At 38.3% G+C, this 13,762-nt stretch overlaps 1 protein-coding gene across 1 annotated transcript; it reads right to left on the reverse strand.

The window, feature by feature from the left end:
- Positions 1-989: 989 nt before the first annotated feature.
- On the reverse strand, positions 990-13,178 carry LOC105055087 (proteasome subunit alpha type-7). Its single transcript, XM_010936798.2, has 3 exons — positions 12,813-13,178; positions 12,304-12,718; positions 990-1,339 (listed from the first exon to the last, which is right to left on the reverse strand). Exons 1-3 carry the CDS (start codon positions 12,983-12,985, stop codon positions 1,178-1,180), a joined length of 750 nt encoding a protein of 249 aa, XP_010935100.1. The 5' UTR covers positions 12,986-13,178; the 3' UTR covers positions 990-1,177.
- Between the last annotated feature and the right edge of the window lie 584 nt (positions 13,179-13,762).

Genomic DNA, 13,762 nt, shown 5'->3' on the forward strand with positions numbered 1-13,762 from the left:
TGTTCCATAAAGCTTATTGATACGGACAAAAAAATGAGAACCAATGGTTTTAATAGCAAGGCAGGCTACAAAGCGGCCTGCTCATGCCCAGCATACAAGCACTCATCATGCCAAACATTTAAGCATTGATCCAAACAAGGAGTTCCTGAAATTCCTTTGTATGGCATATATTAATTGAAGTGTAACGTCGGTCAATGGTTGGTAGAAGCTTGGCCTTCAACTTCACAGCCTTTCAATTATTCTTCTGTCGGGAGCATTATTCAGATTGATTGTCTGACTTTTCCTGTAGATGAGATTGATGCAGGGGCCAATGTAATGCCGTCCAACTCCGGCCAAATAAGATCATTCAGAAGCATCTGTCAGTTGATTGCAGCATTCATCCACCGCAATATTCATACAACCTAACTCAAATGATTGCTGAAAATCCTCCACAGCGATGCAAAGTGCCGTTCCAACCATGAGCAGAACCACATCTTTTTATTCAACTTCCGACATGTTTTGACAGCAACCTACTTTTGCAATCATAACCCACTGCCCATGCACCCAGACACATGAAAGATGGAATCCCAGGTTCATGCCAAACCACACTAGGAAAACACAAAATAGACCGACTACCAATCAGTTTCCATGCTTCAAGTTCTTGGCTTGTACCTTGTACTGAAGAATCTAGATGGAAGGAAATAATATAATGCTTTTAAATATATTTTTAATAATAAGGCCTCCAAACATCAGATGGTATGAGGCTGCATTCTTGATGTGTTTAGTAGCTTTTATTTACGTACTGTTGCCACAAAAAATATCATCCCAACATTGTATTTGTACTGTCTAATTCTTCCATTCCTATTTATTTGAGCTCCTTTAATAATCTTGATGAAGTAGGTGGAGCTCAACTCTTTTTCTCACAAAAACTAATATGGTGGGAAGCAAACCTGGCTCAATAATTAGGAGATGACCACAAAACTAACAACAGATCAAGATGTCTGGAGGAATTGACAACATATTTTGGTATGTCATATATAAAAATGTCAGTCATGAAAACCAGGCCTGACTAGAAAAAAGTTTGAGTTTGCTATCTTACCCCAGCATCCAGCACACAACTAAAATAAAAGGTTTTGGAATATAAAGAACAAGCAACGGAAAACAAAAAGGCTCCTGGATTTCACAAAAACATCCAACATCAAGTTTCCTTGGATGGGGCCTTCTTAGCAGCCTCAGCTGCAGCTTTCTCCGCTTCAATTTCAGCAACAATCGCATCAATTTCAGCTTCATCAAGTTGACGAAGACCTGTCTCTCTTGTCATCACAGCAATTTCTATGTTCTTTCCTCCACTCTCAACAACCTTGAAAAAATAAAATAAAATAAAGATGTTGTATATTGTTACCAAACATAGGTAAAGATGAGAAATATAACGGCAACATATAACTGACACGGAAAGTTAATTTAAAATATATGCTGCATATAACATTTTACACAATACTCTCAAGGAAGGAGTCAAAATTAGCAAATATGAGAGGTGCAATATGGGCAACGGTCATGTTAGGGAGCCTTGGGAGAATGCATCGCATGGTTTTGGTAAAAGATGATATAACTGAAACAAGATAGATGGTTATTTTAATTAGTAGTAACATTAAGGATTTAGAGAACAAAGTGGAAAAGCTTGTAAGGGAAGATACTGATGCATGCCTACCACTGCTCATTTGATTAGAAAAAATGCATCAAGACATGATAATTTTACCATCACAGCTCAGTATATTTAGTCAGCTTCAATGAGATTTTGATTATAGAAAAGGTGATGCACAAAATTGCACAATTATGGACCTGAAATATTCGACTAAACTATCCAAGCTCTCAATCATGCCATTATCATGTTATCATGATCATCTTCGAAACCATTAATAAGCATAATCAGAAAAGCAATAACTGTTATTTGCCCAGCCCAGTCTTCGGTTGGATTTTTTTTCTTCCTAACATATATTCGAAAACCATTAACAGCAACTAGTTTAGAGCATGTCAGAATGAGAATGTTGTTTTGGGTGCAAGCCATGGGCCAAAGACAATAATATGAAGATTCTTAGAGATTAATATGAGTTTATCATAAAAAGAGAATAATGACTACTTTCCATTTATGACTGATGCAAGGCATATCCCTCTGTCCTTGCTGCAAATAAAGTGAAAACTGAATTCAATTGGAGATTTAGTCATGGTTGTCATTCATGAAGACTCAATGTTATATATCAGAAGACAATGTGGAATAGAATCAAGGATTAAGTCTTGGAGGCAAAGGATCAAAATCCAGTTGAAGTTTTCTGTTTTTCGAAAAAAAAAAAAAGGGTGCAACTAAAACAAGAAACAAATCATAATGATATTTTAGTTCACAATGGAGAGGCACGTGGAAGAGTTAAGAGTGGATGAAACCTTGCAAATGCTTTCTGGTGTTGTGTGATCATATGTGCATGAGACATGGAAAAAAAAAAAGCAAAATAATGTTCTATTAGTCCTAGCTAGGCACCCATAAGGGCCCATGTGTTCAGAATGACCATCATGAATTTGAATATTAACTTGCTGGGAGAAGAAACACAAAAAAAAAAATGCCAGACAAAAAAAGTACATCAAAGGGCCTTGTTGTAACAGTATCAGAAAATAAAATGCAGTACTACTTGAGGTTGGCCTGCAAAGGTGCAGGTGGACCTTAGGATCAAGAAAAATCGGATTTTGGATGAAAAAAATTATCTTGCCATCCTCTTAAGGGGAAGAAAAAGGACAAAACACATTTTTCAGTGATTAAAAAGTATAAGGATAAAATTTTCTTTTTGGCTCATAAGAGGAATGAGTCTTAGGTAAATGAATCCAGGGTTGATCAGGTGACCACTGAAGGTAGAGTGTCAAGTGATTTGAAAAAATAAAAATAAATAAATAAATGAATAATCAGACCTTTGGGAACAAACTATGCAGGGGTATGCATACTATGCAGAAAATAAGAACAGTAGGAACAAAAAAAGAAAGAAAAAGATACTTAAAAAAGGAGAGTAATAGGAAATCATCAAGCTGTATTTAGTTATGCGATACGAAAAGGTAGATGGCTCCCTAATCCTTAGCAGCCCTCCACGGTGAAGCTATTCATGGGTTAAGTCTGAATGCTGTACTTAGTTTGGTTGGAATTTTGTAATTCCTATAACCACTGCAAGACAGCTTTGACGTTGTCTGGTTAAAATGAGGAACCAGATAAGAAATATGTGGTTAAAAGAAGAAAGGCAAAAGGATCATTCACTTGCAAAAGGTTCATCCACTTCTTCCCCAAGTGTCCCAATCAGCTAGCAACTTTTGCCAACAAATTCAATCTCATCAACAATGCTAGCCTAGAGCAAATGACGAACGAGATTGTATGCTTCCAAACTTGAAGAAAATGATGAAGAAAATACACCCATGAGGATGATAAATTACATCATTGCATCATTCTTTGTCTCCATTACCATTGGCGTGCCAAAAAAATTTAAAAAAAAAGGAAGAATGGCAGCGTAGTAGGACATCACAAAATAGAGCCCAGTGCAGCAACCAAAATTGTACTAATTTGATTAACTCAGGAAGCTGCACCAATGCTGTGTTGAATACCAACAAACTCAAGTTGAAAAATAAGCCACATCAGCTCTTCTCCAAAGGTACTAGCTAGAATTCCTTACCTTCATTGGTGAAGGAATGCTTCCTTGGAGGATGGGATCAAAGGTCAATAATAAATAATAGCTGAAACCTAAAATCCATATGATGTCTAGGCAATTTGGTTTCTACTAAAGCATGTTGGTAGTAGTTTTGATGCACTTACCACCCACGTATATGGCTTGGCATTTGGCTCTTGTTGGATACATCTTTTACGGCAAATGGTGGGAGAGCATCTTCATTTCCAATGATAGATATGTAGGGACTCTTTACCATGACAAGAGCAATTGGAAGAGACATGTCAAGAACTCTAGTTATTGTTCCTTAACTTCATAGTCGAACTCCAAATTCACCAAAAGACAATATGACTTGACATTTCAGAAAAAAGACCTTTTGGAGCATCATCAAATTCCTCAACACTTGGAAGATACGTCCAATCAAGACTGACTACAAATAGTAAAGCAGAATACAGCGAGAAGATTGATGCAGCAAGAACCACTACAATAATGAAATTTTACGAAGATGAAACACTGTTTGGAACCTGCTAGCCCAAACCAACTCATGTTGGTGGCTGGGTCACAAGCCTGCATTTCAACTGCAGTTTACCTTTGGAGCAATCAGGCTAACATATTCACAAATAGATATTTCTCAAACCCTCGATGTTCCATATGTTATCCCCTTTGATGCCTCACATGCCGCTCCTCTTCCCACACCTTGCAGCAGCCCCTCTCTTTACTCTCGATCCACTGGATGCCGGCGGGCAGTGGCTAATCACCTTTACAGTGCCAGAGGATTGCAGGTTGCATAGTCCAAACAAAAGAAAAGGAGGAAGAAGAGGAGGACAGAGGAGGAGAGTGAAGCAACCAACGAGGAAGAAGGTCCCAGATGTGGAATCAAACAACACCTAGTGATGATGAATGGATAGAGTTTTGGAAACTTGAGAACTAGGGCTTATTAAACTTTCTCCCTCCATTCATTGATTTATATTTCATCATCTCCACTTTCAACCCAGTCAGGTGGAAACCAGGACAATTCATTCAGGTTGTTCAATTGGATGACCCCCTGGTCGAACAAGTTTCTGGGAACCCACCAAAGGCTACATGTGACAGATCTAGCAGGTAGACCCAGTCATCTTGTTCAGGTCTCCAAATGATAAGATGCAGTACACATTGATATGGCATGTCAAGAAATAGGTGAAAAGCAAAAAAATATGAATTTTTGAGGATTTCATGTTGGATTTCAACATATCGCCATTTCAGCCTAACTCAGAAACTCTGAACAAAGAATGAGACTATGTTCATAGTGAAACGTATGACCCATAGCGAATAAGCACAAGGTAAATATGACTGACTGAAGTTTTGGGGCTGCATGCAACACATTGCTAGACTTCATTTCATGATTATGTAGCATCGGATAGATCCTCAATCTCATGTTATGAATGCCATGCTAAGAATTTTAAGCCTAACTAAATTTCAAATTGGGCATAGGCTGATGAAAAGCAAAACTGATATAACCAGCTCAACCAAAACATGAATAAATATATATTAAATATGCATAAATACCATAAATATTATATGTTTATACATTTAAACATCATTATACTAGATACCACAATGTTATTTGACTAATGGATAAAATAACATAATCCCTCATAAACCATCCTAATCCAACAAATTAACCTCCCTTTCTGCATCCTATCCCACCACCACCACAAACCCCATTTAGCCCCATCTTTCTATGGGCCCCACTTTCACTTGTCCCACTCTCTCCCCCCTCCCCCACCCTATGATTGTGTCATTGCTGCCACTACCTTCTCCCCTCTCTTCATTTTTTCTCCAACCTCGAACCTACAAGATTGACTTCCAATGATAGATCAAGCATGTAGGGCCCCATCCCCCACTCTCTTATGTTGCAACTAGTACTCATCACCGACACCACTTGCCACATCAACACTCATACATTCATACTCCTCATCTACCTCCCCCTTTCTTTTAACTTGTCAACATTAACATTCATACCCCTGATCTAGTCCTTCATTCTCTCCCCCTCTCTTTGTATCTCTCCATGGGGACCATAGAAAGGACCAACCTATTTGCCAGGTTGATTGGGTCAGGTCAAGTTGATCTTCATCCTAAATATTGAGAGCATACCAAGCTCAGGCTAGAGAATCTAGACCCAACCAAGCCAATCCAAGCTTGAACCATCCAACAAGTCCATCATAGCAAGTAGGCCTGGCCTGAATATATCTCAACCCAATCAACACTAATGTCTGATTGCGAGTTGAAGTAGCACAAAAACTGCTTGATATAGGAAAGGTGGTGGCGTACTGTACATGCTGTGTGCAATTTACTTCAAAGTAAAGTGGGACAATAGACTTTAAGTATGATTTAGATAATTTAGTTTAAGAAAAGCATGGAACACATAGTCACCTTTAGAATGTGTCATGCATCATGTAGTGGAGAGAACGAAGAAAGTAGTAGGAAGGAGCAGGAACCCTAATATTCAAATTTAGTCCAATGCTCAAGGTAGAGGGATGCCTTTTTGTTGTTCAAACCATCAAAGAGACATCATAATTGACATGTTGTAATTAGGATAACCAACAACTAAGTTTCCATTCATTGATTAAATAAATAATCCATCATCAACTCAAAGTTTTCACAGGCAAAAGGAAGGCTTGCCGTACCAGTACCTACCACCTTGTACTCGGTGTACCATTCCATGCCAACACGAAACCGAGATTCCATATGGAGGGCGTCCTAAGTCTCACTATGCCGAGCAGATTCCTGTACTAAATATATACCAACATGTACCAACATGATACAGTAGGGGGTTTGGTACCAATATTGCAAATCTTGGACACAAGGCACACCAAAATGGCAACATCTCTAAGAGACTAGATGGCAAGTGCAAGGCACAACACACAGCACATGCCTTGACCAAGTGAGGTGCAAAAATATCAAAACATCGATGAACATAAAAATAATAGTGAATACATGATTTTAAACATATTTAACAACAAATTATCAATTTACGAATAAAATACAAATAAAAGAAGCATTAAAATTAGGATTTATACACAAATTAGATTAATTTCTAATACCAAAAACATCAATCTCACTTTTGATGAGCATGGAGGAGGGGGGAGGAGGAGGAAGAAGAAGAACAAAAGCTGCTATCCTCTGTCCTGCTTCTGATGGACAAAAACATGGCTACTGCAGCAGCTGAAGAAGATAAGGAGGAGGATTAAGAGCAGCAGCACGAGCACCACCAGCAGGGCCAACAGTGAAGCAGGTATCTCCTATTTCTGATGGATCCACAACAGCAAAGAAGAAGAAGAAGAAGAAAAAGAAGAAAAGCAGGAGTAGGAACACCAGCAGCAAAGAAGATGAAAAATAAAAGAAAATGAAGAAGAGAAAGAAGCAAAGTTGTCCCTATTTCTGAAGGATTGCATATAGAAGAAGGAGAAGAAGAAGAGAAGGATGGCCAGTAGAAACATCGGCAGAAAGGAAGAAGAAGAAAAAGAAAAGAAGATACAGAAGAAGATGAAGAAGCAGGGACATCCTAATTTCTAATGGATCAGCACACAAAGAAAGGATGAGGAGGAGGAGAAGAACAAGAAGTTAGAAGAACAAGAAGGTAGAAGAAGAAGAAGAAAAAGAAGGAAAAAGAAGAAAAAAAGGATGGCCAGCAGCAGCAGAAAAGAAGATAAAGAAGAAGATGAAGAAGCAGGGGCGTCCCCTGTTTTTGATGGACTGACATGGAAGGAGGAGGAGAGATGGATGGAGACTTATCGCGAAAGAAGCATCTGCGCAAATCCCTCCTTTCTTTATTCCTGTGTTTTGCCCTTTGTTTTAACACATCAGCAGGTGTACATCAATGACCAAATGTTAATTTAGATGCCCACATCTTCTAGGATTTGGCAAGGCACACCTCAACGTGCATCTGCCCTTCGAAAAAGGTGCATGCCTTGATGTGCATCTGCGCTTCGGAAAAGGTGCATGCCTTTAACACCTTTCCAGAACCCAATTAAAGGGGCCCCACCTCAGAAGAAGTGAAGCACTGGGGTGGGCTTCGCCTGCACCTTGCACCACGGCTCATCTTTCAAAACACTGTCATAACCTTGGATCTTTGATGCATAACACCTCTAAAATAAGTGTAATTAAAAGCTAAGGTTGCGTTGGCATCACTTCCAGTTTTCAGCTTTCATGAAAACTAAAACCAATTTTTTCTTTTTCTTTTTTTTTTTGAAAACTGAAACCTAAAACTTGTTTGGTGATCACTTGCGTTTGGTGGCAACGGCAGCGGCTGGCTGCAGCAACAGTGGTGCTGGCAGCCAGCAATGATGACAATGGTGGTAGTTGATGGCTGGTGGATGTCTGGCAGCAGCTAGTGGGTGACAGAGAGCGGCAAAGTGCCGCTAGGTGTGCTGGCTACATTGGCGACAAAGGCAACGATGGTGACCTTGTGTGGTTTTTGCTTTCAAATAAAAAAAAAAAAGTGACCCAGATTTTTTTTTTTTTTTGTTTAAGTAATTTCTAGAAACTAAGAAAGAGTTTCAAAAAGCAAAAAAAAATGGAAACTGGGTTACCAAATGCCATTTATGCCTCAGTTTCTGTATTTTTGGAAACAAAAACTAAAATCGAGAAACTGGTGGCGCTGCCAAGTGGGGCCTAAGTTACTCAAGCAAGGTTCAGGTGTAGGTCAAAGAAGTGATTTAGGAGTGAAATTCCAAATAAATTCTGAAGTTAGTCGATAAGCATAATAACCTAGGGACTAAGCTTAGGAGTACAGCACTATATGCAACAATTATTGTTAGGTGTGCACATTAGGGGCAGAATGCCTATAAGTTAAATTTTCATAAAAATGTTTTTATTTGTCTTTGATGCCAAATGCTTGAGATGCTTATTCATCTCCATACTCTTATAAATTCTCAACATAGGAATTTTGAACTTCAGCTGATGATGGGGACTTCTCTTCATAAGGATAACTTTGCTTCATGTCTATCAGTGCAAAAAGCCTACCAAAGTTCTCATGGAGCTCTGCAATGCATGTATTATAACTCAAAAAAAAAAAAAAAAAGAAAAAGAAAAACAATGACTTTGATCTTTGTTGCTATATCTACATACTCTTATATAGCTGCATTGAATGGAAGACAAAGAAATTTTCACTTAGACAACAATTGGTGCAATTCAATTATTTGTAACTATAGCTGAATACCAGTTAATGCAAACCATAACAGTTATATATTTGAAACGGTTCCAATGAAATTAATGGATAAGAGTAAAGTAAACCATAAACATAAAATAAGAAGCAAAAGAATATATTGAATACACCACTGCTAAACTACATAACTAGAAAAGGCTCTAAGTCATGCAATATATGAAACTCTGTTGACCTAGTCCATGTTTATTATAAAGAGCTTACAATGTCATAAGTTCTATTCAATTTTTTCCATAATCTTAAAATCATCGAGTCAATGATCTTCCATAAACAGATTCAACATAAGCTCAATTCAATTTTTTTAATGCAACATCAGAGTCATGATCCTGCAAGTGCCACTAGTATACTCAAAAGACAGCAAGCAAACTGCTCAAAATGCAAAAACTCTAAAATAAGCACTTCAATCTGGCAAGTTCACTGCCCTATTCAATATTTAAAACTCTTAACTCGGATGTCAAATTCCGCAAGTATTTTTGTATACTAATCAGAAGACATAATTGACTTCAGTATTTCATAATGGCCACTCTCAGATTTTAAACTATTTGCATAATTTACAAGGGAACAATCCAAAACAATGACTCACAACATCCATGTTGGGCAACATCACCTCCATGCTTTCCCATTCAAATTTCTTCAAATATTGGCAAATTAAGCAAATTGATAACTGAAATTCAAAGCTCTATTCCACATCTTCCCCCTTTGCACTTTCAATTTTTCAATTTAAGTAAAATAAGCATTTGCTCTTCAACTCTGACAATATATTGTTCTCATTTGCATCTTTTTTCTAGACAAAAGTTCCAGTACTTTTCATAGCCAACCACTCTAGTACAAATGATATTACCGAAGAACCATCTAGAATTATTTTCAAATACCAAAACTTTCAAACTTATACTAGCAACACCAAGATTAAGCATGTTTTGAGCATGATCTAAAAACTGTATCAAGTCCGAATAACCATACATCAACATTCATATATAAGGCCTCTATGTAGAAGTTTATCCACCTTTTATGATCCGCCAGAAAACTGAAAACAGGTTCAATCTTCTATTCAGATGTAGGACTGCTAAAATACACTTGAAATACAAAAGCCAATACAAAATTGGTTATAGGCCACTAACCTCTTCATTTGCTTTAGGGTTCAGTATTCCAAACAATAGTAGGCAGCATTCTTTATAATAATTTACTCAGTTTCTCATGCAGATAAAAAAAAAATGTAAAAAGCCAAAAGTACTTAATCTTCCCAATGTGAAGAGTAATTTGTGACATTTTCTCATCAAGCACTAATTCGTAAATTTTTTATTTTCCAAAACCTAAACAAGGAAACATCAAAAGCTTATGAATGACATTTTCTTGAGGCACATCCTATAGAGCATTGAATCTATGTTAATCAAACACAAAGAATTTATTAAAACTTAGCTGTCTCCATTTGACAAGATTTCAAGGAACTAAAGTGAAATTCTAGAAGGCCAATTTGATGCATTACATGCAACCCTCCCTTGCTTCAATGAAAAAAGCACTGGTAACCTTCAATAAGCTTAAGGCAAAATCCCATCCTCTAATTTGAGGATAAAAGATGTATTTCTATGTTACAGGAACCTACTACAGTTTTGGCATAGAGATTGCTCATAGTAAGATTACTAATTTGTAATAGTAATGCATAGTCCTATTATCAAGGACCCAAAGGAACTACTGTGACTAGCAATGGTTTCAGTTCACATGCGCCTCTCATTTTCACAACCATAACCATCAAGCCTTATCCCAACTATTCGCGATTTAAGTTACAAATGGTCATGTGTCAAGAATCCCTAATTAGGGCCACATATGATGCTATTTTAAACTTTTTTTAATATTCTTTCTCACAACTTCCATCAATGTTAACCTAGACCTTCCCCTCCTCCAACATCTTCAGTATGAATTAAAGTACTCTTCTAACTCGAGCCCCATAAATTTTCATTGGTCATGCCTATCCATCCCAATTGACTCTCTATCACTTTATTCTAATTCATACAACTCGAATAAGAAATCTAATGTGCTCATTTCTGAAACTATCTGAGAATTCTTAATTAAGGCCACATATGACGTTATTTTAAACTTTTTCCATATTCTTTTTCATAACTTCCATTTATGTTAACCTTAGACATTCCCCTCCTTCAACATCTTCAGCAAAAGTACCTCCTCTAATTGCAGCCCCATAAATTTTCATTGGTCATGCCTATACTCATTTTGCAACTCAGCTTGTCTACTTTACAATACTCCCATCTTAAAATTCTTATTGCTACCATGATCTCAAATCCCGATAGGGCATCCGGCGATACACCGGAACGGAGTACTATCCAGAGCATCAAGGCAAGACCATCCCATCATTGTCCCAATATCCTGATTGGCATGTCTTAGGACATCCTCTGTTCTAAGTATCAAAACGAGATGGGATGGCAGCATATCCCGTTTCACGGACAAACTGCGACAGCCCCATCCCACAAGATTTAAAACTTTGATTATTACTACACTCGACTTGTTTATCCTGAACCCTTTTTGTTGCCCGACATTGTAAGTGATACAACATTGTAAACTTTATTGTTTTTTTACAAAGATTCTTCTTTAAGTCATCAAGGAATACATCGATCACATAAAACACCAAAGCATGTCTCCATCCAACTAGCTTTAATTCGTATGCATACATCTTCATACATCCCCCACTATTTTTACACAATAGATCCCAAATCATAAAACATGTCATTTTGTGGGATCTATTGTCCAACAGTCTTAAGTGGCATCTTATCTTCACAAAAATTACATTCCATGTCCTCTATTTTTCTATTGATTTTTAAGCCATTAATCTCTAAAGCTTTCTTCCATATATCTAATTTAGCATACTGTTAAATCACCTTTTATTTTCAATGTTCCAAATTATAGTTGACGAAATATATACTTAACTGAGGAGAAATAAGAGGCCACAAATTAAAGTAGGAAAGCATTGATACCAAACATGAACACCACTTGGGTTTGAAATATTTAGCATTAAATGATAACATACAGCAAACTAATGCCTGATAAATAATCCTAGATTTTGGGTGCAAATGTCTCAAAAGACAGATCTCTCCGCAGGTAGCAAATAGAATTCAGTATAACTTGATGCGTTCTTGTTATCACTAAAATAATTCAAAGTCATCAAGTGCCCTTAATCACCTATCAGTAATGCCTAATGCCAGAATATGGTTTCTATTCTTGGAGGGAAGCGTGTCGAGAGCAATTAGGAACTTGAAAAGAGGAAGAAATAGACCAAAAGAATCTGTTAACGCACCTTCCATCAAGATAACAAAATGTTTGATCAAATATTACTATGCAGACATGTTTAAGCAATTCAAAGAGGGAAAATCTGACCATTCAAAGCAAAAGAAGATCCAATAAACACAGCAAATGCCACTACTTTACCTCAAGCAGTGCTCGGATTGCCAGCTTCACTGTCTCCTGCCCAGAAGTCTCCTTGTAATTCTTCTCCAAGAACTCCCTCATAGAGTTGGAGTTCCTCCCGGTGGCATTGGCCTTCCAGGCTGAGAAGGTACCCGAGGGATCCGTCTGGTAGAGGGCGGGCACCCCGGTGTAGGGATCGAAGCCGATGATGAGGGTTGAGAGGCCGAAGGGCCTTACACCGCCACTCTGGGTGAACTTCTGCTGCAGCCCAGCGATGTAGCGGGTGATGTACTCGACGGTGACGGGGTCTTCCACCGTGAGGCGGTGGCTCTGGCACTCGATGCGGGCCCGGTTGATGAGCACCCGGGCGTCGGCCTTGAGTCCAGCGCAGGCCAACGCGATGTGGTTGTCCAGGCTCACGATCTTCCTCACCGATCTGTAAGAAGAAGAGGAAAAGTAGATCAAAACCAAAACCCTAACCCTAACTCCAACCCTGAGGGAAGAATAGGTTTTGAGAAATGGGGAGGGACCTGGAATCTTGGAGCTTGGGGGTGGCCTTCTTCTCGACGCCGAGAACGATGGCGTCGGTGCCGCGGACGCCCACGGCTGCGTTGCCCTTGCGGACGGCCTCGAGGGCGTATTCCACCTGGAAGAGGTGACCGTCAGGAGAGAAGACAGTGATGGCGCGGTCATATCTGGCCATGGCGATGGTGATGCCTTCTCTTCTTCTTCTCCCCTAGCGTTTCTTTGGGTACCTTAAAGATGATTCTTTAAGTCGGTTTCGTTCTCTCTCTGTTACCTCTGAGCTCCGATATTGGTGGCGGCTGGCGGTGGAACTAAAAAGAGAGACGACGGTAGAGCAGGCTTGGGGAGGAAGGCAAAAGGGGCTGACCGGCGAGATGTACGGCGAGACCCTGAATCAATGATATATACCGGAATGCCAAACCCGATATCTCATATGTCCGTAACGGCCGATATCCCATGGAAGCAGGCCTCCCGAGCCGTTGTTCGGTATTCAAAAAACAGTAACCTAGTTATTTTTTTAAAAAAAAAAACCAAAAATGGCAACCTAGCTCTAAGTTGCCTGGAGCTTCATCTCTTTAGTTTCAATTCTCAACCCTTGGATCAATGTTCTCGAGACTGTTCGTTATATTTTTCTTATCGTGCGTATTTTATGTCTATTTTAATCATTTTTTTAATGTCTGGTAGTAATTATTTTTATTAATTTATAAAAAATATTTCTTAAAAATGGTGTAAAATACTAGAAGGATGATACAATATCATCTCCTCTACATTTGTTTCCATTGTTTTGATCTGATAGCTATGTTTTTGTGTTGCTTTTATTCAAATATATATCTCTAGCATCGTTCTAATTAATTAAAGCTTTTCAAAGTTGAAGCTTTTATTAGAATTATACCTCATTTTTTTCTATTTACAACTTTTGCATTCTCAATAGTCAAATTTATCTTTTTCATTTCCA

The sequence above is a fragment of the Elaeis guineensis genome, chromosome 12 (genome assembly GCF_000442705.2).
Source record: "Elaeis guineensis isolate ETL-2024a chromosome 12, EG11, whole genome shotgun sequence".
NCBI lineage: Eukaryota > Viridiplantae > Streptophyta > Magnoliopsida > Arecales > Arecaceae > Elaeis > Elaeis guineensis.

Bases quoted from the DNA above. Each gene is read 5' to 3' on its own strand.
- LOC105055087 (XM_010936798.2), bottom strand. From the start codon at position 12,985: ATGGCCAGATATGACCGCGCCATCACTGTCTTCTCTCCTGACGGTCAC. The intron at 12,719-12,812 runs GTCCCTCCCCAT...TTCTTCTTACAG, and splicing joins CCCAAGCTCCAAGATTCCAG to ATCGGTGAGGAAGATCGTGA. The intron at 1,340-12,303 runs GTAAAGTAGTGG...TATTTTTTCAAG, and splicing joins CAATCCGAGCACTGCTTGAG to GTTGTTGAGAGTGGAGGAAA.